Consider the following 23,456-nt stretch of genomic DNA (forward strand, 5'->3'; position numbering starts at 1 on the left):
GCCTTATACCGATTTAAAACCGTTAATAAAAAACTTATAACTTATAATAATAAAAAAGTATAAAAGAAAATTGCGAACTTTTTAATTAATATCGAAAAACGTTATAAATAAATTACGTATAATATTACGGATATCGTAAAATACGATATAATTTTAAAAATACTTTAATTACGCGTAAATAATTTTAAAATTAATTAAAAAATAGGCTAACTTTAATAAAATATATTAAAAAGAGGTTTAATTAATAAATAGCGGTTTAAAAAATAACCCCTTAATAAACTTAAAATCTTTAAAATATATATTATTATTAAAAAGCTTAAGCCGAACGTTATAACGATTATATTAAAAAAGTATTAGTAATTCGAAACACTTTTTAATAAAAAATTAAAAATAGGCTTACCGCTTTATATACGGTAGGATTATAAAATACATTTATTTATACCTATATATAAATTTAATTAAAAGTATAAATAAACCTTAAAAAAATATTTTACGGAAAATCTTAAGAAAAAAGTTATCCGACTATTTATATTACTAGCAGGCTTCCTTATCTTCTTGGTTTTAAAAAAAAAGTAAAAATAAGAAACTTAAATAGCGTATATATATTAATTATTAGAAGCTTAACGAAATTATTATTAAAAACCGGTACCCCTTACTTTTAATTGGCGATTTACGGAATAAATTATTATACGTTAAAATCTTTATAATATTCGACCTCTTTAATATATATAACCTAATCCGAATTAAAAAAAAAAAAGTAGAAAACCGTATTCCGAATTAAGTACGGTTATTTTAAATATTAAGCTATATTGTTTAATTTAATTAATGTATTAACTAGTTTTTAAACTATAATTAATTATATTTTATAAGAATACCTTAATAAGTTTATTATAATATATTTTAGAGATATCTTTATTTATTTTGAAAACGATGAGTAGTATTGAGAATATGTAAAATTAATATTTTAGAAGCTATAAAACGCTAACTTATTAGTTAACTTAGAAAAAAGCGAATTTTATTAACGATCCGTTACTTTTATAAAATATGTAATATTTTTAGGCGAAATTTGAATAGAACTTTCGAAAATTTTAATAATTAAAAAGTAGTTTACGCTTATAAGCGTTATAAAAATTAAATCTTTTTTAAAACTAGTTAATTATTACCGGATTTTTATTTCTAAATTTAATAAAATAGCGACACTTTTAATAAACTTAATAAAAAAGGACGAACTATTTTAATAAATAGAGAAAAAAAACGAGGCTTTTTATAATATTAAAGAATAAATTTTTAACGAATTAATACTTTATATAATAAACTTGTTTAAACTTTTTAAAATTGAAACCGATACATTAAATTATATAATTAAAAGGTAATTAAATTAATAAAATGATAATAAAAAATTACACCTTATCGTATTTTTTTTAAAAAAGTTTAATAAATTAGAATTAAATTATTAAATTTATAATAAAAAATTAATAATTATTATTAAAACTTATAAAGAATAGAAATATTTTTTAACGAAATAATAAAACTAATTAAAATTTATATTAATTATAAAAGCTTTATAACGTTTATTATTATTAAAAAATTAAATAAATAATAAATATAATAATTTAAATTCTTATTAAGATTTAACCTTATTATTATTTATTAAAAAGGTAACGAGAACGGTCGCGTCGATATATTAAACCGACGACTGAACTATTAAAAAAAAGTTTTATTCGAAACGCGAATAATCCTTATCTATAATTAAAATAATAACCTCGCGTTTTTAAAATAATTAAACGTTACGAACTATATTTAATATAATAATAATTAAGTTATTAAGTTTTAATAATTTAGCCAAAACCTCGACCCCGCGAATTATTTTAAAAATCACTTCGAAAACCGTAACGGTCTTACTTTTTACCGAGATAAGATCTATATTCCTAAATGATACCGTAAAGATTTTATTTAAGAATTTTATAAATATTTTATATATAAATATTATTAAATAATTCGATTATAAAAACCTTAAGTTAATCGTAATTAAAGTAATTAATAAATATAATTTTTATAATAAAGCTAAAGTTACTAAATATTAATTATATAGAGAATTATAACCGATCTTATTGTTAAATAAAGTATAAAAAATTATTATATTTAATTTTATTATTAAGCTATTTTTATTAAAAAACCCCTAACAAAGGTTAATTACGATAATATTTTAATAATTATGGATAAATTTATAAAATATATTTATTTCTTACCGTATAAAGAATTTAATAATATTAATAACTTAATATATATATTTCTTTAAATAATCGTTAATTAGTACGGGCTATTCGAAATAATTATTTCTAATAAAAACAAATTATTTACCATTAAATTTTAAAGGTTATTTATAATATAATTTAAAATTAAATATAAATTATTTATAATTTATTACCTTTAAACGGATAAATAAACCGAGCGGATAAATTAAACTCCAAAATAATACTTATATTATTATATTAATTATAAATAAAATAATTAAATATAATTATTATTTATAATTTAATTTATTTATAATAACGCGGATAATAAAGTTATATATATATTATTATTTCGAATAAATTATAAATATAATTTAAAAATTATTAGAAAATTAATAGAAGAAGAGTTCGTATTAATTATAATTATTTAAATCGAAAAATTAAAAAAACTCTAAATTACGTTATAATAAAACCTTACTTTCTTTTAATAATAAATAAAAAAGTATACCGATTAAGTAAGGTTAAAAAGATTAATTTTTAAAAAAAGAGAAAAAGTTTACTTTTTATAACGAAATATTAAAATAAAACGATTAAGCGATAAATTAAACTTTCAAAAAATAAAACTATTTAAAATCGTAAAAATTATTTTAAAAATTAATTACTAATTATTATTATTTAAAATAATATAAATATACCTTATATTTTATACTTTATTACTTAAACTAGCGGTTAAAAAAACTTTAATTAATATATATTTAAAAGTCGAAACGGATTAATATAAGTATAAAATTAATAAAATTATTAATAAAAAAAAATAAAACTTTTAATACCTCGTTTAATAAAAAAGTTACTTATTAAAAAATAATACTTAAAAATTTAAAAAGTATTTAGCGAACGCTACGAAAAAACTACGGGCGTTTAAAATAAAACGAGGTTAAAATTTATCACGTTTTAATCTATTATTTTAAACGCTTTAAAAAACTACGCCTTAATAACCGCCTCGGACTTAACGTGCTCAGCCGCTTTTAATTCGTTTAAAGAATAAAGACCACGCTTAGCCATTTTTACGCCACACGTCGCTAAAGAGTTCCGCTACTACCGAATTCGCTCTAGGCGCTAAAAGGCCTTTTAAGCCTCCCGATAAGCCTTCTCTAGAGCCGCGCTCGCCTCGCGTAAAGAATCGCTAGCCGCCTATTCCTTAAAGCATAAGCGACGGGACTTATCAATAACCCGAAACACTATAAAAACCGATAAACCGGAACTATTACAAAACCGACTACAACGAATATACTCCTTATAATAAAAAATATTATTTAATATAACGTATTTCTACCCTTTTTTTAATAAAAAAAGTACGGTATAACTTTAAAACTAAACTCGTTAAAGAGGGTAATTAAATTATAACATTATTTAATCTTTTTAAACTTTATATAAAAAATAGATTTTTTAATTCGATTTAATATAATAAATAAATATTATAATAAAAAGTATAATAAAAAAAAAGAGCTTATTAAAAACCGATATAATAAACGGGTAAAAATATTTAAAGAACTTAGCGTTTCAAAAATAAAATAACTAAAAAAAGGAAAGTAATATTATAACCTAACCTAATTATACGGCTAAAACCTATAAAACTACCGGGCCGGATTTACAATACCCCGCTTAAAATACAATATTACAGCTACCGACCGCGCCGCTAATTATATTAATATAAGCGCATTAATATTATAAAAGCGTACGGCGATTATAACAATAATATCTTAAACCGTAACAGGCTAAACACGGCTTAAAAAAGTAGTAAAAATAACGTCACGTAATAAATTACGAGGATTATTAAAAACGGCGAAATAAGTTAATAATTTAACCTATAGAGGGATCACCCGGATTATTAAAATACGAAGGTAAATTAAGTAATTTAACCGATTAATAAAAAAAGAGATTAAATATATAACAATAAACATTCTTTATATATTTTATATAAATATTTTTTATTTTAATAATTAATTTAAATATTAATTTTAACTTATTAATAAAGTAAACAATTTTAATAAAACTATTATAAATACCTTTAAACTTATATACTTTAATTACCTTCGTTTTTATAAGTTATTACTTATTATATCAATAAAAGCGACTTCTATCGCACGTTTAAATACTCTCTCGTATTATTAATATAAACCCTAGTACATCTTACTAGGTTTCTTTTAAAACCTAGATAGCGTTCGTTATAACTAGCCGGAAATAATACTTATATTTTTATAAAAAGCTCTTTAATAATCGTATCGACGGTTTATTCCGGTTTTAAAGTCTAGGTTACGGTTAATAAAGCGTTTAACTTAATACTTGCCGACGCGGTAGCCGCGGCGCGATTTTAAAAGAAAATTAACTATATTTTTTATAACATTAATATTAAAAGGTATACTTTAAATATTTAAATTATTTATATAATTACTAAACCCCTCTTTTTTAATTAAATTAAATTAATATTATAAATATCGTATTTCGCGTCTAGGTTCGGTACCGCGGAATCGGTCGTTTAGAATAGCTCGGAGGATGTCGTACACTTTTATAGCTGCTCTTTAGCTAATTTAATTTAGACTTTCTCGCGTCGATTAAATTATTAAAACGATACGATCTTTTTTTTAATTAAATCGATATTATAGTTATAAAGATATTATATATTTAAGTTTAATTACGTAAATTAAAAAAAAAGTGGCCGACTTAATAATATAATCGACTTAATAATATAGTCGATTTAATAATAAACCACGTTATATAGTTTATTATTTAATTTATAATATTTAAAATTAATATTAAAAAGCTTTTTAATAAATAAAAACGTATATTAAGTATAATAATATTAATAATTTTATAGTATTTTTTGAATTTAGTTAAAATATAGCTTTCGTAATCGTTTAAGATTAAAAGGCGATAAAGGCCTTTTATTCGCGCTTTAATATATTTATCGAAATATCGAATTTAATTTAAGCTCGTTTTATTATTAATTTAATTATTAAAAGTTAGTTTAATTACTTAATCGCCCGGTAAATTATATTCGCGAAATTAATTTATAACGTTATATTAATTTTAAACGATTAAAAACGACGAAATATATTAACTTTATAAACTAATATATTTAATAGCTATTAACTATTTTTAATTATTAAATTAAACCGACTTTATTTTTTTATATTAATCGACGTATATTACGCTTAATATTAACTCGATTATATTTATTATTAAGCTAGTTTTATTAATATTTATATATTTTCTTTTAAAATTTTATATTTAACTTTAATAATTATATTAATGGTTTATTTAAGTTTTAAAGTTTAAGTTATAATAAATAAAGCGTGTAATTTAATATTTATTAACGCGGTCGTTTATAATAAACGCTATCCGGTATTACGACCTAGCTTAACCATGCGGCTAGACCCACCCTCGGCACGGCAGCACTATACCTCGAGGCGCCTACGAGAGCTAGCATAAGAACCTACCCCGCTAGTTAGCGATAATAGACTTACCTACGATAATAAACCCCACTACACCGCTATAATACTACGATGACTAACACCACGATAATAGTACGCGGGGACTATTTAATTAAGGATAGAAAAGCATAGATAAATAAGAATAAATAGCGACGATAAGTTAATAAAGTTATTAAGTAATAATAAAATAAAGAATATAGCTTAGTAATAATTATTAAATAAATTTAAGTATAATTAATATAGATTATTAAGTAAGCTTAAGTATAATTAATAGTAATTATTAAGTAAGCACGATTAATAAAAAAGGGATTAAATATATAACGATAAATAATTCTCTATATATTTTATATAAACACTCTTTACTTTAGTAATTAATTTAAGCATTAATTTTAACTTATTAATAAAATAAACAACTTTAATAAATCTATTATATAAATATCTTTATTTACGTACTTTATTATTACGTTATAACTCGACTATTATATATTATATTAATAAAAGAAACGCTTTATTAATATAATAAATAATAGTATTTAATTTATAAAGTAATAATAAAAGTAGTTTAATAAAAGAATTTGTATTATAAAGTTATTAAAGTTATTTACTTTCTTAATAAAATAAATTAATATACCTTATAAGTAAACTACATATATAAACGAGCTACGCATTTTTTATTATTAAGCTTTATAAGTTATAAATTAATTAAATATATTAATAATTATTATTTTAATAAGTACGCGTATTATGCCCGGGTTTTCCGTAGATTTTATAGCGTTATAAGCGTGTTTTAAACGTCCTTATATAATTACTCTTCCGACGCGATTTATCTTATAATTATTTATTAATATCTTTTTAAAACTATAAATCTTTTTTAGTTTCTATATAAAATAATCTTTTATTTTATAGCCGTTTTTTTCGTACGGCGGCGCCGGCTAAATATGTTATTTATTTTTTAAAATATCGCGTTCTTACTTTTTAAAAAAGTAACTCGGTATATAATCTATATTATAATATTTATAATCTAGTTAAAACTAATTAAAATAAACATTAAAAAGTTATTTTAATATTATATAATACGATTTCGAACGTATTCGGTTTAAAACTAGGCCTTAATCGAGTTATTTAAAGGTTTTTATTTTTAAGGGATAAGTAGGCCGGAAGATATCCCCGGAGGTATTAAAATATATAGTTTTATATCTAACTGTGAAATAATATATTCCGGACTATACGGAACGATTCCTATTTTTCGAAAGCTTCCTTATATATTTAAAACGATAAAATCGCTTAGAACGTTTTTAAAAACGCTGGTAGGAAATCCTCCTTAGAGATATAAGTAATATGCGCCTATGTAAAACCTTTAATTTCTTTCCCGTACGTTTTTTTTAATATACGAAAATAGCCGATATTAAAAGGTTAGAGCTTATGCGATAAATAAAAAAATATATAGAGTATAATAATTTAGTTCTTTTTATAATAAAGTTCGAAAGTTATCGAGTAGTAGCTTTTATAGCCGTTTAAGACTAAGAGGTGATGACGATTTTTTATACGAGACCTGGTATATTAATTAAAGTATCGAATTTAGTCCTCGCCTCTTTTATTCGTGATTTAATTATTTTTAATAATTTCGATCACCTAGTCTTTCGGTAATAGGCTGTTTTTATATTAAGAAGAGAGGTGCGTTTTCTCGGTAAAGATAATATATAAAGGGATGGCGTAACCGTTTAAGCCGACGCTTTAAATAATTATAACTTATTCCCGGTTTTTTTACTATATTACCTTAAGCTTTCCGCGTTAATTAAAAGTGGTTATAATTATTTCGAACGAGATTTAACTTATAAAAAACCTAGTCTCGTTAAAATTAAATATATCCTCTTTTTATATCTTATACTTATTAATTATATTCCGTACGAGAATAAATTATACGCGATACGCGTTAAAATCTTTATAAAAGACTCTTTAATAATCGATTCTTTAATTAAAACGCGTCTAGAGGTCTAGTTGTCGTCGTATAAAGTTAGAGGCCTAGTTAACGCCGACGCGTCTCGCGTTACGTAAGTTAAGTAATTAATTCGCTATATCTTTTATATTACTTAGCCGGCAAAAAAACGATCGCGTATTTAAATTAATAATATATCGAATAATTATTTCTTTTTTAAAATTAGAAAGCTTTTAAAAGTTTATAGAGATTTCGAATTATAATCGAATTCCGCGTCGTCGGCTACGTAACGTCGATTTTAAAATATAATATATCGCTATAACTTTTTATATATATAATTTCGAGTTATTTTAAAACACTTAAAGCGTTAAATCTTATTTTTTAATTCTATACTTATTAAAGGAGAAAAGTTAGTATAAAGTTAATTATAAAAAAGTTAATTAAAAATACGTAGCTCGCTTATATACGTAGCTCGGTTATAAAGTATATTAATACTTAAATTAATTATTAAAATAAAAAGTATTTATATAAAATATATAAAAAATCGCTTATAATTATATACTTAATCTCTTCTTTTTTAATAATAACCCTATTTATTATTATTTAATAATAATTATATAAACATTATTAAGCTTAATTAATTATAATTAATATTACTCGCCTATGCACCGCTAAGTTACTTAAGGCTTCCTTACTAAGCTGCGTCTCGTATCTTATCGTCACGTGACCAAGGTCGGTCGTCTAGCCTAGCCTGTCTGTCCGGGTCTGTCTGTCTAGATCTGCCTGTCTAGATCTGTCTGTCCGCCGTTCGCTTGGCTTAGGTCTCTCTTTTAATGACTATCGTCGTGCCCTTAATAGTTGGATCCGTTATCGCCGGTGGGTCGTAAGCGCTAATACTAGGTTTCGTATATTTCTCGAGTTATTATAGCGCCGCTTCGTAAGTGAACCTTAGTCGCATGGTTAAGTTAAGTCGTAACATTATTATCGCGTAACTTTAAAAAAATTAATTATATTTTTAAAAATATTAATATTAAAAGATATTATTTAAATATTTAAATTAATTATATATTTATAAAGCATTTTCTTTATTAAATTTATTATATATTATAAATATAAAATTTTATAATAAAGTTTAATTTTATAAAATTAATTATTTAAAGTAATTTAAAATATATTATATACTTTTATAATAACTTTTTAATTTATTTAATTTAAATTTTCTCTATTATTTAATTTATTAAAATAATATGTTTTTTTAATTAAATTAATATTATAAATATAAGAATATTATATATTAAAATTTAATTATATACGTTTAAAAAAGTATTTAATTTATAATAAATTATATTTAAAATAACTTATATTATATAATTAAAGTAACTTAATATTAAAAATCGAATTTAAATTAAAGTTAATATTATAAGTTAAAAACTACTTTTTAACTTATTTTATCTTATATAATAACTTAATTTTTTATAATAATATAAATAAGTTAAAGCATTTAAATTAAGTGTTATAATTTCACCCTTTAATATACTTTAACCCTTAACCCCCTCTTTAACGCTTTAAGAAAAAGATTACTTTAATTATAATAACTTAAAAGTAATTACTTAAGGTAGCCTAAAGTCGATTAGTAGACTTTACACATACATGCGCAACTAACCTCAAAGCTAATCGGAAAGGGTTAGGACTTAATCCGTTCGAATATTGCTATTTGCATTAGGTAGGTCCTTACCTAGAAACGAACGATTTGGGTAAGTACGAAGGAGGGCGGCGTAAAAACAAAGACGATAACCAGAAATCCTAAGCTCGTCACTCTGGCTAATGTTTCAGTCCGAGATGGCCTAAAATCAAGATATTGCCTCAGCACCTAATCCGATGAATTCCAAGCAGACTCTACAGATCGGGCGTATGCCAGCTGCGGCATAATCCATGCTAGGTACTGACATAGCATCTAGAATCACTCGACACGGTCTGCATAAGGAGGCTCTGGAGACTGATTTGACTAGCCCGCGCCTGATTGGCTGAACATGTCAGCACGAAGTATTTTGTAAGCACCTTAACCACTTAGTCGTCTTACCACGTAAGTAGCTACTTAAATTAACTACCGATAAGCGAAGCTTCTTAACTACTTTTTTATATATAAGTCTATATTTAACCCGTTTATTAATAATTAAAGGATATTATTAAAATCTTTACTTCTCGTACTTTTTAGCCATGTTTATTTTAACCTTCGAATCCGCTATTTAGTGTGCTACTTTAGCTATATAAACTGGCGAATCGGAACGTGTAATCTTTAAAAGATTTCAGGTCCCCGAGCTACTTTACGGGATAGAATTAGGGGCAAACCGACTCGGACCGAGTTTAAAGAGTCTGCTAGGACCTTTTTTTTTAGGAGGAATATCTTAAGACCTGGGTTATCTGACAGACGTAGTTAAGCCTTGCCCTTAAGTATAACGTGTTCCGGCTATTTATTGCCCGGCTATTTAAAACGGACCAGCCCGCCCTACTCTTTAGAATTTATTAAGTAAGGAGATTTATTACCCGTTATCTTAAATTTAAGACTATATTAATTACGATAATAGATTTTCGGCGCTTTTATTATATATTTAAAGAAAATATTTAACTTTTTTTTTAATTTTAAATTAAAATTTTATTAAAGATATTCCTTCTCGATTTATTTATAATATAGATAAGATTAATAGTATTATAAGCCTAGGTAATAATTATTATATAATTAGCCCGGCCGAATTAATTAAAATTTTTATTTAAGATACCGCTTATCGCGAGTAGGCGACCGTCGTAAAGTTTATAAGTATAGATAATATTATTTTACCCTTTTTAATTATTTTTAAAGGTATAAGTGTATAGTAGTAATAATTTTTAAACCGCGGTAACGATTTTTATAACTTACGGATAAATATTAAGAATTAGTTATTCGCTTATTTATTTAAAGGATAAATTAATAACGAATTAGCGATAGTATAGTTACGAAATATTTACTTATTATGGACGAAACCGGAAGACCTAGAGCAATAGCGGTTATTTATTTTAAACGGATACGGTAATTACGTATAAAATTATTTTATAGTTAAATATATAATTAATAAAGTTTAGTTATTATATTTCCCGGTATATACTTTTTATATATTATAGTTTTTAAATTTAGATTTATTTTTTATATTAAAACGAAAAGTTCGGGATTATTTAATTTTTCGTTATTAATTAATATTTAATATAAACGTAAATAAAGCTAACTTTATTTAGGCGTGGTATAAGGTTTAAGAGTTAACTTTTAAGCTTAAAATAATAACTAACGGGTGGCAGACTATCGAAATTTATTTACGGGATATTTCTAAGCTTTTAAACTCTCGGCTGTGTAAATACGAGTAGGGCCGTGGCTAAGAAGTGGTCTTTTTATATTTTAAATAATTTAACGACTAGTAAAACTTTATTTAAGAAGCGCTTATACTTATTAGTTCTTAGTATATACGTTAAATCGAAGCCCTAGCTCGAAATAGGGATATCTAGTTTAATAACACTTATAAGAGGCTATTATTCTATAAACTAAGAAAGGGGCTCGACTTTTTAAACGCTTAGTTAACTAGATTAAAATAAGAGAGGAATTGTTTATAAGCCGAGTTAAATAAAGTATATAAGTTTAAGACTCGTCGAGTAGTTAAAAACCTTAATCGGGCCTTTATTACGATGCAGGATGTAATGGCAGTTAAGGATAAAATAATAGGCTAGCAATATAACCCTTAAGATAAATCGAGTAAAGATAAAGCGATTTAAGTTATTAGTTTAAATTCGAAAAGCGATTCTAATATTACTAGCTATATTAAAGTTAAAATTCGATAAAGTTATAATTTCAAGTTCCCAGCCGGCCCTCTCGGACAACATGAAGAAGTAAGCGTCATCCGTAATGTCTCATGTGCTCAGTTCTCATCCTCATATCTGATACACGGGTGCGTGCTCTAGGCTTTTCTAGGGCTGCTCCAGAATTGCAGTGCCGTTGCTGAAGAGCTTATTCAAGTTCTGGAATCACTTAGGCCCAGCAGAATGCAGATGCAGACGAAGCCTAGCCAGTGGGCCAACTTTCACGCAGCATTGAAAACCGTTTGGAATGCTGACCGCATCCGTGACCTTCTCAACAGGTTGGAAGTGTATCAGCGCCAGGTGAACCTTAGAGCGTTGGCCTTCATCAGCGAGAAGTTGGGCATACTTACCACTGTTACCAAGGGGATCGAGGGGAGGTGTCCAATATCGCCGAAATCTTGGCACTAGACCAGCGGAAGCTTGTGCAGGCCGTGAAAGGGGAGTCAGCGCAATTGCAACGACGCCTGGAGGCCAGTGACGCCTTGCATCAACGGGGACAACAAGACCTAATTGCGGCCATCTTGACTCTCCAGAATGGTGATGTCAAGGTTATATCACATGATGGTAGCCCTGTTGACCCGGGAATTCGGTCACGCATGCCTCAGAGCATAGTTCGACTCGATTATTGGGAAGGTATATCATTCGATAACTATCAAGACTTCCAAAATCCGGTCCTAGGCTGTCTCCAGTTCCGGCACCTGGTCAACAGGTATGACACCGTCTCGGAGGCCCACAAGAGAACTTTCAATTGGATCTTTTGCGACCCCGAGGAGCAAGGAAAGCCGTGGGCTAATTTCTCCACCTGGCTGACCAGCCCCCAGCCATGCTACTGGATCAACGGCAAGGCCGCATCGGGGAAATCCACTCCTCTGAAGCACGTACACTGTCACAACACTACGAAAGCCCTGCTTGGCCAGTGGGCAAATACAGCCGATATGATTTGTCCTGCCTTCTTCTTCTGGCATTTGGGTACCGATTTACAGCGATCTCAAGAGGTGTTGCTTCGGGGCCTATTACATGATATCCTCACGCAGCATCCGCGCCTGATTATCAGTGTCATGCCAGAGCTATGCCGTGAGATACTGAAGCGGAGCATCGAAGTACTTGAATGTCCGACTATTCCCGAGCTCATACGCTGGTTTCGTAAGGTAGTGGCACAAACGGGGGACGACTTCAAGATCTGCTTCTTCATCGATGGTCTTGATGAATATCATGGGGATCACCACGATCTCATCAAGCTGATCCAAACCACATGTTCTCCCAATGACAAGTTCGTCGTATCGAGCAGGCCCATCACAGCCTGTTTAGACGCATTCAACAGCTTCCCCAACCTTCGATTACATGACCTTACTGGGGATGATATCCGGCAATATATTCAGGATCACCTTGGATCGAAGCTGTCGAGCAAAGGGGGAGCAGTATCTCGGTCTTGTGAATACTCTCATCAACAAAGCTTCCGGTGTCTTCCTGTGGGTTGTACTTGTTGCTAAAATCCATACTCGAGGGTCTAAGAAATGGAGACAAACTCGCAGAGCTTGTTGAAAGGACAGAACAGCTCCCGCCCGAACTCAAGTCGTAAGTCGTTATTTGCGTACATGCTACGTCAGACACCAACGATATATCGGAAGCAGTCATGTAAACTACTTCAGATCGCCCTAGCAAGCCTAGAGGTAGAGTCACGTTACCGCGGTCACCCAATTCTGGCCCTGCAGCTGTCATTGGCGGAAGAAGATTGGAACTACGCGAAGACGTTCAAATCAGCGAGTATATCGCGAGATGCGGAGAGACGTATATTCACACAGTTCGAAGCTCGCATTACGAGCCGCTGCTGCGGCTTGCTCGAATACCACGAAGGGAAACCCCAGCGGCGTTTCCGTGCGACAGATCGTCCAATGGTCCGGTTCATCCACAAGACTGCCGTCGAGTTTCTGAGAGAGGATTTACAGCCGCAAGTCACTTGGTCAAACGATTTCGACCCTTACTTCCGACCTTACGACCGACTCTTTGCGTCTGCCATGATGCTGGGCAAAAACTTCCCAACGGATGTCATCGAAGCCGGCATTGAACACCCTGGCTCTGGATCTAGCTCGCTGATGTGGAAAAGTATAGCAACAGCTCTGGCGTATGCGAGAGAGGCCCAGGAGGCGCAAGACCCGTCCCGGGCCACTATCTGGCCGAGTTTGATAGAGTTTACTCACAACTCTGGGGCGCTGCGTCACAATTCAAGGTCAGCAACACCCACGTCACCCCTCCTCCTGTTTCCTGGTCACTGGCGATACTCTGCGACTACTACGTATCTCACGCGGGGACCGTTCTTACTTGCGTTCCAAACATTACGGGTCCTGATGTAGACGGATATGAAATCAACAATCTCCACGTAATGGCAATTCACTGGCGACTCACGTCTTACTTAAGCCATGAGTTCCATGGAATGGATCAGCGGCAGCGGATGAAGATGTCTGACGCGTTACTAAGAGTCTTCATTCTACTCATCACTATGAGTGAGAAGACATCTTTTGCGATTGATACAAAATGCTGTAGGCTACTTCTCGATAATGGCGCCGACTATATGTCTCCGGACGCTATGGGGATAAATACGCTTTGGGCGAGGTTTCTGGATGCCCTATTCGACTTCTACCGTAAGGAGCAGGGGTCGCGTATAGTCGAGATATATTGGTTCTAACAAGACATATACCGATATACATTTAGGTCAATGTCGGCGCGTCGGCTTTTAGCCCAGTGGCATATTCAACTAGATGGCGGAGCTCTTCCACCTTCTGGTTGGACACGGCGCGCCCCTCGCGATTGCCTGGAAAGGGTCAAGCCTCTTGGAACGCCTCCATGAATTCCCGAGACGAGGAGAGTGGCAAGAGGATATCATGGACGTATTGAACAAAGTCGTCAGTAATGAGATGCCGAAGAGGGGACTCTGGCCCGACGATGATGCCAATGGTCACCTCTCCCAGCCATCAACGGAATCTCGCACAGGAGCTCCGCTACCCACGCCAGCCCCAGCCTATGAACTCCATTTACACAGTGGACCAAATAAGCAAAAGTGGAAGGGGCCCAAATCGGACAAGAAACGGCTCTTGAAAGCTTTCCGAAGATCACTTGTCATCCTTCGGATTGGTATCAGCAAAGAATGACACTGAGCTTTGCTAGCTAGATTGAAATATGGACCAAAAGCTTTTGACTCGAATAGAAGACTGTTGCCCTGTGAAGTTGGAATAGCTTTTAGCAGCTTCTGCCACTGTGTTCGAAACAGCGGCGGGATACTCACACCATGGACAGCAACACTTGTGGAAAACACCTGATCAATACCTATTCCAACGCTATGATGTTGCTACCCGCGCAAATTTTAACAAAGAGCGGTCTCCTTCCCGGTCTGGTAATAGCTTGCCTCTTGGGCTCTCCTTCCTGGGCGGCATTATCACCGGTGGTGCCGGTCGAGGCGCTTCGTTTTGCCTCAAGGTGATGCCCGCCTGGACCATACGGATCGCCTTCTCCGCCGCGTTCCGCAACAGCTTGTCCGTGTGTTTCTTGGCTTCTTCCAGGTCCGAAGGCCCGTCAACGATGCTCATGAATGCCGAGATGCCGACCTGGTATACCTCGCTTGCGTCCTCTCCGATGCTGCCGGCCAAGGCGATCACCTTGGCGCCGTGCTCCTGGGCCCGCTTGGCGATTTCCACCGTCATCTTCCCGTGCGTGCTCTGCGAGTCGAGACTGCCTTCGCCCGTGATCACGATGTCCCACGGCTCGGCGTCGAAGAGCGTGGCGAGCCCGAAGTACTCGTCGATGGCCTCTTGTCGAGCCCGCAGTCGGGCGCCCAGCAGGAGCAGACCTGCTCCCAGCCCGCCGGAGGCTCCCCTTCCGGGAAGGTTCCCTATCTCTTCTTCTTCTCCCCCGCAGATGGGCTGAGCCGCCGCCGCAAGCTTCTCCAGTGCCACTGATAGGCGTTCCACTTGCTCCGGGGTGGCCCCTTTCTGTGGACCGTATACCCGGGCTACGCCACGTGGACCGCATAAGACGTTCTTGATGTTGCACACGGCCTCGATTTGCACTTTATTGTCTGTTGAATTCTTGGGTTAGCTGACCAGCTATTTATTCGTGATGGAGAGCACACCTTTGTTTCGTAGCCGGGGATGTAGCCCATCCAGACAGATGCTGTCCAGGTCGGATAGGCTCCCGCCTCCCTGCGCTGCCGGCAACTCGGATCCGTCCTTTGCACGTAACTGCACTCCAAAGCCTGCAGCATGCCAGCACCTCCATCCGAGGTACCGGAGTCCCCACAGCCAATGATGATCTTGTTACACCCTTGATCAAGCGCGGCAGCCATCAGCTGTCCCACGCCATACGTCGTCGTGGCGGTAGGGTCTCGACAGTCCTTCGGTACAAGTCTCAGGCCGGCAGCAGAAGCCATGTCGATCATGGCCGTCTTTTCGTCGTCCCCGAACACGCCGTAGCACGACTGGATGAGCTGCCCCGTAGGACCGGTGACATCTCAGGTACCGCAAATCGCCCCCTTTGGCAGAGGTCAGGGCGATGGCGAAGCCCTCACCCCCATCGTGCAGAGGCACCTTTTTAATAAAGGCGGTACTCTTCGTCCAGAACACGCCGCACCCCGTCCTCGATGCAATCGGCAACTTGTTCCGGGCCTAGGGTCTCCTTGAAACCGGACGGACGATAAGCAACCTGATGTCATGTTCGTGGGGTTTCTTGGAGAATGACTGGAGTCTATCCAGCTTGAACGTATCCCTAAACATGACCGAGGAGAATAACTATGTCTGAAATGTGATGCAGAAGATATGTTTTGCAGATAACTCGATATGTCAGTTGCAAGGGTGAGATGCTTGCTACACTTATATCGCGATCTTCCCCGGGGAGTCCCGCTCAATGTTTCCCTGCCTTGTTGACATGCTGCCATATTTAGAACTCGGTGTCCTGCCCGATGCACGACACCAGGAGAGCCACGCAACTGACGGCATCAGCACGATGGCCAAGCTGCAGTCAAGCAGGCCCTGCCTTGGCAACGCAGATAAAGTAACCACCAAGATACAGCCCAATGAAGGGGGCTGAAGTTATCTCGTCCAATGATAGGTGCAGTCATGGCACAAGCATACCACGTAACAAACAAGAAACGCCACAAAAGCTTACGAGTAGATGTCGTCGGCTTGGATGATGCGACTGCTGCAAAGGTGTCTATTAAGCAATTGGCTGTCATTTGCCTAAAGCCCCCCTCCCCTGTCTTTGCATACTACGTAAACAGCTGACCTGCAACTCCTATTGGAACGCATGCGACAGCTGTTCCTCAGTTATTTCCCATCATCTCCCAAACCGGCACGCTGTCGCGTGCAGCATTGCTTCTTTCGTGACCACGGCCCGCAAGAAGAACCAATAAGAGGCCGGGGCCCAGAAATATGGACAAGGCACTGCTGGGATTGCAACCACACCCGGGCCGTGCGTGCCGTTACGCATCTCCAGCCAAGACTGTACCGCCCTCAATGCCTGTTTGCCGATCAGTTACAATACAGGGAATGGAGTGTGGATGTCGTCATCCCGCGGTGCGCCCAGCCCTACCAACTAGAGAAGCGACGGAGGCTATAGGGGAGCTTGTTGACCGTATGGCCTTGGAAGTACTATTCTGGTCTGGGCACGTGAAGCCAACTTCAAGGTCTAAGAGCCAGCCATCACCTACTCTCCCTCTTTCTTGTGAGCAAATGGTCTTTTTCTGGATCGTTTCTCTATTGCAAAATGTCGAGCCCGGATAGCAGTCAGCTATCGATGGAGAAGAAGAATGACGAAGATGTCGTGGTGAGTTGTGCTACGAGCAATACTAGTGTGCATCACGATGTTACCGCCTATCCTATCCCCCAAGAGCTACCCCTGAATATTTTCTGAGCAGCGCACTAACACCTCGTCTAGGTCTCCTGGGATGGTCCCGAAGACCCAGAAAACCCCTTCAACTGGACTTGGAAGCGGAAATAGGTCGCTACTATTCTGGTGTCTTGCTTCACTTTCATCTCGCCCTTCTCGTCTACCATGGTGACGCCCGCCCTGGACCAGATCGGCGCCGAGCTCAACATTCCCAAGAGCTTCATGCAGGCCCTGGTCATGTCCATCTTCCTGCTGGGCTACGCTCAGGGGCCTTTCGTTCTGGCACCGCTCTCTGAGATATACGGCCGTGTCTGCGTGCTGCAGTACGCCAACCTGATCTACCTCGCCTTCAACACCGCGTGCGGTTTCTGCACGTCCCGGAGCCAGATGCTGGCTTTCCGCTTCCTGAGCGGTATCGGGGGCAGCGCGCCTCAAGCCGTAAGTCATCTCGAACCTCCTTTCCGTGTGCACGAACATTGATTCTCCCCTCTGGTACTACTAGCTATGCAACGGCGTCATCGCCGACGTATGGACCAAGGAGGAGCTCGGCAAGGGCCAGACCATCTACGGCATGCTGACCTTCCTCGGCCCCACGGTCGCGCCCATCGTCGGCGCCTACATCGCGCAGCGCGTCTCGTGGCGCTGGATATTCTGGTCGACGTCCCTCTTCGACGTCGCGGTCCAGGTCACGGCCTTCTTCTTCCTGCGCGAGACCTACGCGCCCCACATCCTCGCCAGGCGGGCGGCGCGCCTCCGGAAAAGGACAAGGACAGTAGTAACAAGAACTATCGCACCCAGTACGACGACGCCGGTAGTAAGAGCTCGGGGTCCATCGTCCGCCGCCGCCTCGTCTTGCCGTTTATTATGCTGGTCGCGCACCCGGCAGTTCAGGCACCGTCGGTGTACAGAGCCTTTCTGTATGGTGTCATGTATCTTCTGTAGGTATTTACCGCTCAATTCCGTGCCCGCAATTAGGAGAATGAAAAGCTGCTGATATGACACGTCTTGAACAAACAGTCTTTCCACCTTTGATCGCGTCTGGCAAGACATCTATGGTATGAGCAAGACCACCTCGAGCCTCCACTACCTGTCACTGTGCCTCGGCTTCATGATCGGTTTGCAAATCAGCCACCCCCTAATCGACGGCGTAAGTTCCTCTCAGCCTCCTCTACACGACCCCTTTTTAAACGAACTCTAACACGTAGTCCCACCTCCCTTTCTAGCTCTACGCCCGTTTGAAGAAATACTACAACAGCGACCAAGGCGTCCCCGAATGGCGCATCCCACCCATGCTCCTCAGCGGCCTCCTAACGCCCCTGGGCCTCTTCCTCTACGGCTGGGCCGCGCGCCCGTCCATCCACTGGCTCGTGCCGGACCTCGGCTGCGTGCTGCTCGCCGCGGGCCTCATCCTCGCCTTCCAGGCCGCGCAGGCCTACGTCACGGACGCGTACGGCGCCCGCCACGCCGCGAGCGCCGCCGCCGTCGGCGCGTTCCTGCGCACCATGTGCGGCTTCAGTTTTCCGCTGTTCGCGCCCGCCATGTACGACGCGCTGGGCGTCGCGTGGGGGAATAGCCTGTTGGCGTGCCTGACGCTCGCGCTTGCTGTGCCGACTCCCGTCTTGTTGTGGTTCTACGGGGAGCGGATCAGGGGTTGCAGCAAGTTGGGCCTTGTCTGATTGAAATATCGATACGCTTTACAACTGGCAGGCGATAGGATACTCGCTAGCAATGGGATAACTAGCTGGTAATGGGATACGAGCTGGCAATGGAATCACTGGCAATGGAATCACTGGTAACGGGATAACTGGCTAGTTTTCTGATTTTTTCTTTACCGACTTAACCAAGTTCTTGACCGGTACTTAGTAGACGAGCACATCCTTACTGTAATAAGACTTATTTAATTAGATCACTTCATTATTGACGACGCCACTGCTCGTTTTAATACACTATATTATACAATCTAGCGACTGCCCCATCCTATTGGAGGAATTCGGAAAGCGTGGTCAACATTTCCTTGGTATCTTTGCCATCCGGCCCCTCCTCCTCATCGTCGATGCCCTCGATCTGCTCCTCGATCGAGGCCCGGATCGTCCGCAGCGTCTCGTCACGCTCGGCCAGCAGCGCCGTCACCTTCCCCCGCGCCCCATCGTCCTCGGCCACGAGCCACGCGAGCACCACATCGGCAGTCTGTAATGAGAACAGCCCCGCGTCCAGCCGCCGCGAGAACCACTCGCCCGCGTACGCGTCGCGCTCCTCAGCGCTCTTGAGCCGCGCCTGCTCCGCGCGAATCTCGGCGTCCGCCCGCTCGACACGCGCGGCGAATTGTCGCCGCAGCTGCACGAGCTTTACCGTCTTCTCGTAATCCTTTTCGACGAACTTGGCGAGCGTTCGGATCCGCTCCGCCGAGCCGCCCGGCAGCAGGCGCAGCATGGACGCGAAGATGCCGATCAGGTGCTCCAGCGTCTGGCTGTCGGTCTTCTTCATGAACATGGTGAAGATGGTCTTCAGGCCGGCGGCCTCGACGATCTTCTGACAGACTTCCGCCCCGGTCGCTCCGCCGGTCGCGTGGTCTAAGAGTCGCAATGCCGGGCCTTTGCTCATTTTCCCTTCCTTAAGCATGATGAGACACAGCTCGACACCTTCTGCCTCTGTGAACTTGGTCTTTCCTTCCGCCTCGTCCACGAGACACGTGAGCGCCTCAAATAGGTTCTCCATGTATTCTTCCTCCTCGCCTCCCTTTTCTGGGTCTCGTTTTCGGTAGCTTGCGATCAGCTGTAGCATAATATCCGTAGCGTCTAGCTCGGCGAGCTTCCTCCGGTTTTGGGGCTGGCTTGCACCAAAATAGCCAGTATTTCGGCTGCGTATTGTTTATTCTGGCTCATCCGGCTCTCCTTGGCTTGGATCCGTCTCAATAGCCACTTTATTAAATACTCTGTGCTACCAACCGCTTCGACGGCTATCGTCCGTCGGCTGGCCAAATTCTCCAGCACGCCCAGTGCGTAGTACACACCGTTACGATCGACTTCTTCCTTTTCGTCGAGTCGTTCCAGGTTGCTGCCCAAGAGCCCCAGCAAGTCGGCCTCGAGCGCTGCGTCAACTAGGCTATCCCACTGTTCCTGCGTCGCGTCGACATCGTCGTTATCCGTCAGCTCGTTCAGGATCTCGAGCACGTCGACCGAGATATCGCTGTTCTCGTGCGCCAGCAACGAAACCAGGGTCCCTGTGCAGCCTAGCCGCGCAAACTCGGGGTATAGATCGGCGTGTTCGGTAAGGATGCTGAGGGCCTTGATCTCGCCATCCAGGTCGGCCTCGGACTGGATGAATTTCGCAGGATCGTCGGGGAACTTGGCCCGTTGCTGGGCGTTGCGCAAGACCAGCTTCTCGAAGTTGAGCGACGTCTTGCGCAGCCAGGGCAGGTCGATCTTCTGCTCGGCGGGGATCTCGACGCCATCTACGTAGTCGAGGATCTCGCGTTGCTCCGAGGTGATTCCACTGCCGAAGAAGCGCCCTTCCTCGTCGTCGCCCTCCTCGTCCTCCGGGGGCAAGGTAGGACCGTAGTCGCCTTCCTCGTTTTCGTCGTCGGGCGGCATCGCGGGGCCGGCTTCTGTGTCTGGGTCATCCTCGACGTGGGCGTGTCGGCCGTCACCGTTCCCTAAACGTGCGGATTTGTACACCTGGCTGGGGTCTCGGATGGGATCAAGTTTGCGCTTGCTGTTGCTGCCGGCGCCCTTGAACAGCTCGTCAATGCTCGTCATTTTGGGAAATTGGCGCCGACCTGGCATGTCGGTGAATTGAAGTGAATATCCGACCTAGAACAACGCGCTCAGTGCATGTGGAGCCTTGGGGAGCTTAGGTAGTAGGTTACCGTAGCAGGCTAGGCTGGTTTAAATAAAAGGACTCTGCCACTGTGGGCATACGGAATAATGCCTCTTGGACCGTCCAATACACGTCTAATAATCGGATTCAACATTGAATAACTTTTTAACACTTTAGATTTTTAACAGTTATTCCAGGGTTTATTATATACCAAGTGCACGTCAAAGGTTTTGGCAGGCGTTTATTCCAGTGTATGGCTGTACTACGGTTGGTCTGAGAGTTAATTAGGGACAGCCAGCGTTTATCCAAAAGTCAACAGATCTAGACACTTGAATAAACACTTGAATAAACGATACGAGTTTAATGCCCATTATTGATTTTATGGTCGTTATTATGCACTTGACTGTTCTATTCGAGTGATTTGCGAGCGTTGGCAGCATCTAGATAAAGCATTCAGGTAGCATTTGGTGGAAGGTGAGATCTGGTTAGTCCGGAATCTGATCCAGGCACTTCTGGCCATACGCTCGTCTCGGGCGATCTGCAAAGGGAATCGAATCCTCGATTTCCAAAGACAGGTATGATTGGACTTCATGGAATATGAGATCCCCGTAATCCTCTTGTGATCTCGACTGCTAATTTTTACCTTGGTTTTCCACGCTTCCATACCTCCAGGCTCTTGCACGTATTGTAGGCTCGCACTGTGCTGCATGCTTTGTATCTGATCTTGACAACTGACAAGCTTCCATGTGAACGAACTGCATTTGGTGTTCTCATTGACGCCCGACCTCACAAGTGGTGAACCTGGCATGTACGGTTATGCCGAACGTGTGGTCCCTGAGAATTTGTTTGTCCAATATGTGACTAGGTCCATTGCTAAGACGGTTAGGCAATAGCTAGCGATGACGCTCTATCGTGCACTGCCATATTCGGCTATGAGTTTCTTTGGTTTCGTTGGTCTTACGACGGAATGTGCTCTGTGAGTTGACTGAGTCAAACCTCTGTATAGCCCACCTGTTCTTGTCACTTCTAGCAAACGCAATGCCTTCAAAATAGATTTTTGAGCCTTCACTCTTTGATTTCCTCCGCCCTTCGTTTATTGTGGATATTGTTGATAGAAGACAGGCTTTGCTGCTGATTTTCCCTGAGCAATATTGGTTAACTCAAAACGTGTCCTGAAGAAGCATAGAGGCATAATCGCAACGAGATCACGAAACCAGGGCAGTCAGTCAGCATGGCCCCGACACTCATTCTCATTCGCCATGCCGAGGCATTGCACAATCTTACAAGCAAGTTCCTTCCCCTTGAAAGAGAATTTCTCACGAGTTCCCTACTAACCTGCTGGCGGCAGAGGACTACTACATCCATGACCCAGAGCTCACTGAGAATGGGCATGCCCAAGTGCAGGAGCTTCGGGCGAACCTGATCAACCATCCCTGGCCCAGAATGCCGGCCTTATCGTGACCAGTCCCATGATACGGACCATGCAGACCGCCATGGGCGCGCTGGACTGGCTGATCGAGAAGGGCGTCAAAATCGAGGCCGACGCAAGCTGGCAAGGTATGCATGGCGGAGAGAAAGAGGAATAGGGGGGGGGGTCACAGGCAGGGATCCTTTTCCTCCTTAGACCCCCCCCCCCCCACCCCCCGCCAAGTTTCTTCTTCTGCTTCTTCTTCTTCTTCATGAACAGAAAGTGCGAGGAGTCGACTAACCAGTGTGGTGATCCAGAAAACTCCGCGAAGCCCTGCGACACCGGCACGCCCGGCGGCCCCGCCGCGCTCGCGCCCAAGTTCCCGACCGTCGACTTCAGCACGCTGGACCCGGTGTACCCGGACAAGCGGTCGCCGGCGGGCGCGGCCTACTTCATACGCGGGGCGCGATCCTGGCGCGCGGGCAGGCGGTGCTGCGGCGGCTGCGCGACCGGCCCGAGAAGGTCGTCATCGTGGTCAGCCACTCGGGGTTCCTGCGGCTCGGCGTCTCGGGCTGCTTCTGCTTCAACGCCGACTACCGCATCTTCGACTTCGAGGAGGAGGAGGCGGCGGGTGGGGACGGGGCTGTTCCTCAGATCATCAGGCTCAAGCAGTGGGAGGAGACCGAGGAGAAAGGGCGGTGGGATGAGCAAGAGCTGGAAGGACATGGTAGAGCTCGGCAGCGGCTTGCCGGAGGAGATGCCCAATTAGACGGATAGACATAGACGGCGTGCTTGGTCATGCACCGGGCTCGGTTAGA

General features: G+C 39.5%; 5 protein-coding genes across 5 annotated transcripts; 3 read left to right on the top strand and 2 right to left on the bottom strand.

Moving 5' to 3' along the window:
* Positions 1 to 11,562: 11,562 nt before the first annotated feature.
* PG994_002845 (uncharacterized protein) lies at positions 11,563 to 13,891 on the top strand (the record flags this gene model as incomplete). Its single annotated transcript, XM_066854254.1, has 4 exons — positions 11,563 to 11,570; positions 11,672 to 11,802; positions 11,904 to 12,958; positions 13,190 to 13,891. The coding sequence occupies 4 exons, from the start codon at positions 11,563 to 11,565 to the stop codon at positions 13,889 to 13,891; spliced, it is 1,896 nt and encodes a 631-aa protein (XP_066720109.1).
* A 981-nt stretch (positions 13,892 to 14,872) lies between these two features.
* Positions 14,873 to 15,960, bottom strand: PG994_002846 (glycerate kinase; the record flags this gene model as incomplete). Its single annotated transcript, XM_066854255.1, has 2 exons — positions 14,873 to 15,619; positions 15,664 to 15,960. The coding sequence occupies 2 exons, from the start codon at positions 15,958 to 15,960 to the stop codon at positions 14,873 to 14,875; spliced, it is 1,044 nt and encodes a 347-aa protein (XP_066720110.1).
* A 1,619-nt stretch (positions 15,961 to 17,579) lies between these two features.
* Positions 17,580 to 19,090, top strand: PG994_002847 (uncharacterized protein; the record flags this gene model as incomplete). The annotated part of the gene is made up of 5 exons (XM_066854256.1): positions 17,580 to 17,852; positions 17,917 to 18,211; positions 18,301 to 18,352; positions 18,432 to 18,561; positions 18,656 to 19,090. The coding sequence occupies 5 exons, from the start codon at positions 17,580 to 17,582 to the stop codon at positions 19,088 to 19,090; spliced, it is 1,185 nt and encodes a 394-aa protein (XP_066720111.1).
* Positions 19,091 to 19,391: 301 nt separating this feature from the next.
* PG994_002848 (uncharacterized protein) lies at positions 19,392 to 21,169 on the bottom strand (the record flags this gene model as incomplete). Its single annotated transcript, XM_066854257.1, has 2 exons — positions 19,392 to 20,271; positions 20,346 to 21,169. 2 exons carry the CDS (start codon positions 21,167 to 21,169, stop codon positions 19,392 to 19,394), a joined length of 1,704 nt encoding a protein of 567 aa, XP_066720112.1.
* Positions 21,170 to 22,461: 1,292 nt separating this feature from the next.
* PG994_002849 (phosphoglycerate mutase-like protein) lies at positions 22,462 to 23,415 on the top strand (the record flags this gene model as incomplete). The annotated part of the gene is made up of 3 exons (XM_066854258.1): positions 22,462 to 22,552; positions 22,718 to 22,787; positions 22,956 to 23,415. 3 exons carry the CDS (start codon positions 22,462 to 22,464, stop codon positions 23,413 to 23,415), a joined length of 621 nt encoding a protein of 206 aa, XP_066720113.1.
* Between the last annotated feature and the right edge of the window lie 41 nt (positions 23,416 to 23,456).

The sequence above is a fragment of the Apiospora phragmitis genome (assembly GCF_038363925.1).
Source record: "Apiospora phragmitis strain CBS 135458 chromosome Unknown utg000003l:1.0-2676785.0:1.0-2680665.0, whole genome shotgun sequence".
Lineage (NCBI taxonomy): Eukaryota > Fungi > Ascomycota > Sordariomycetes > Amphisphaeriales > Apiosporaceae > Apiospora > Apiospora phragmitis.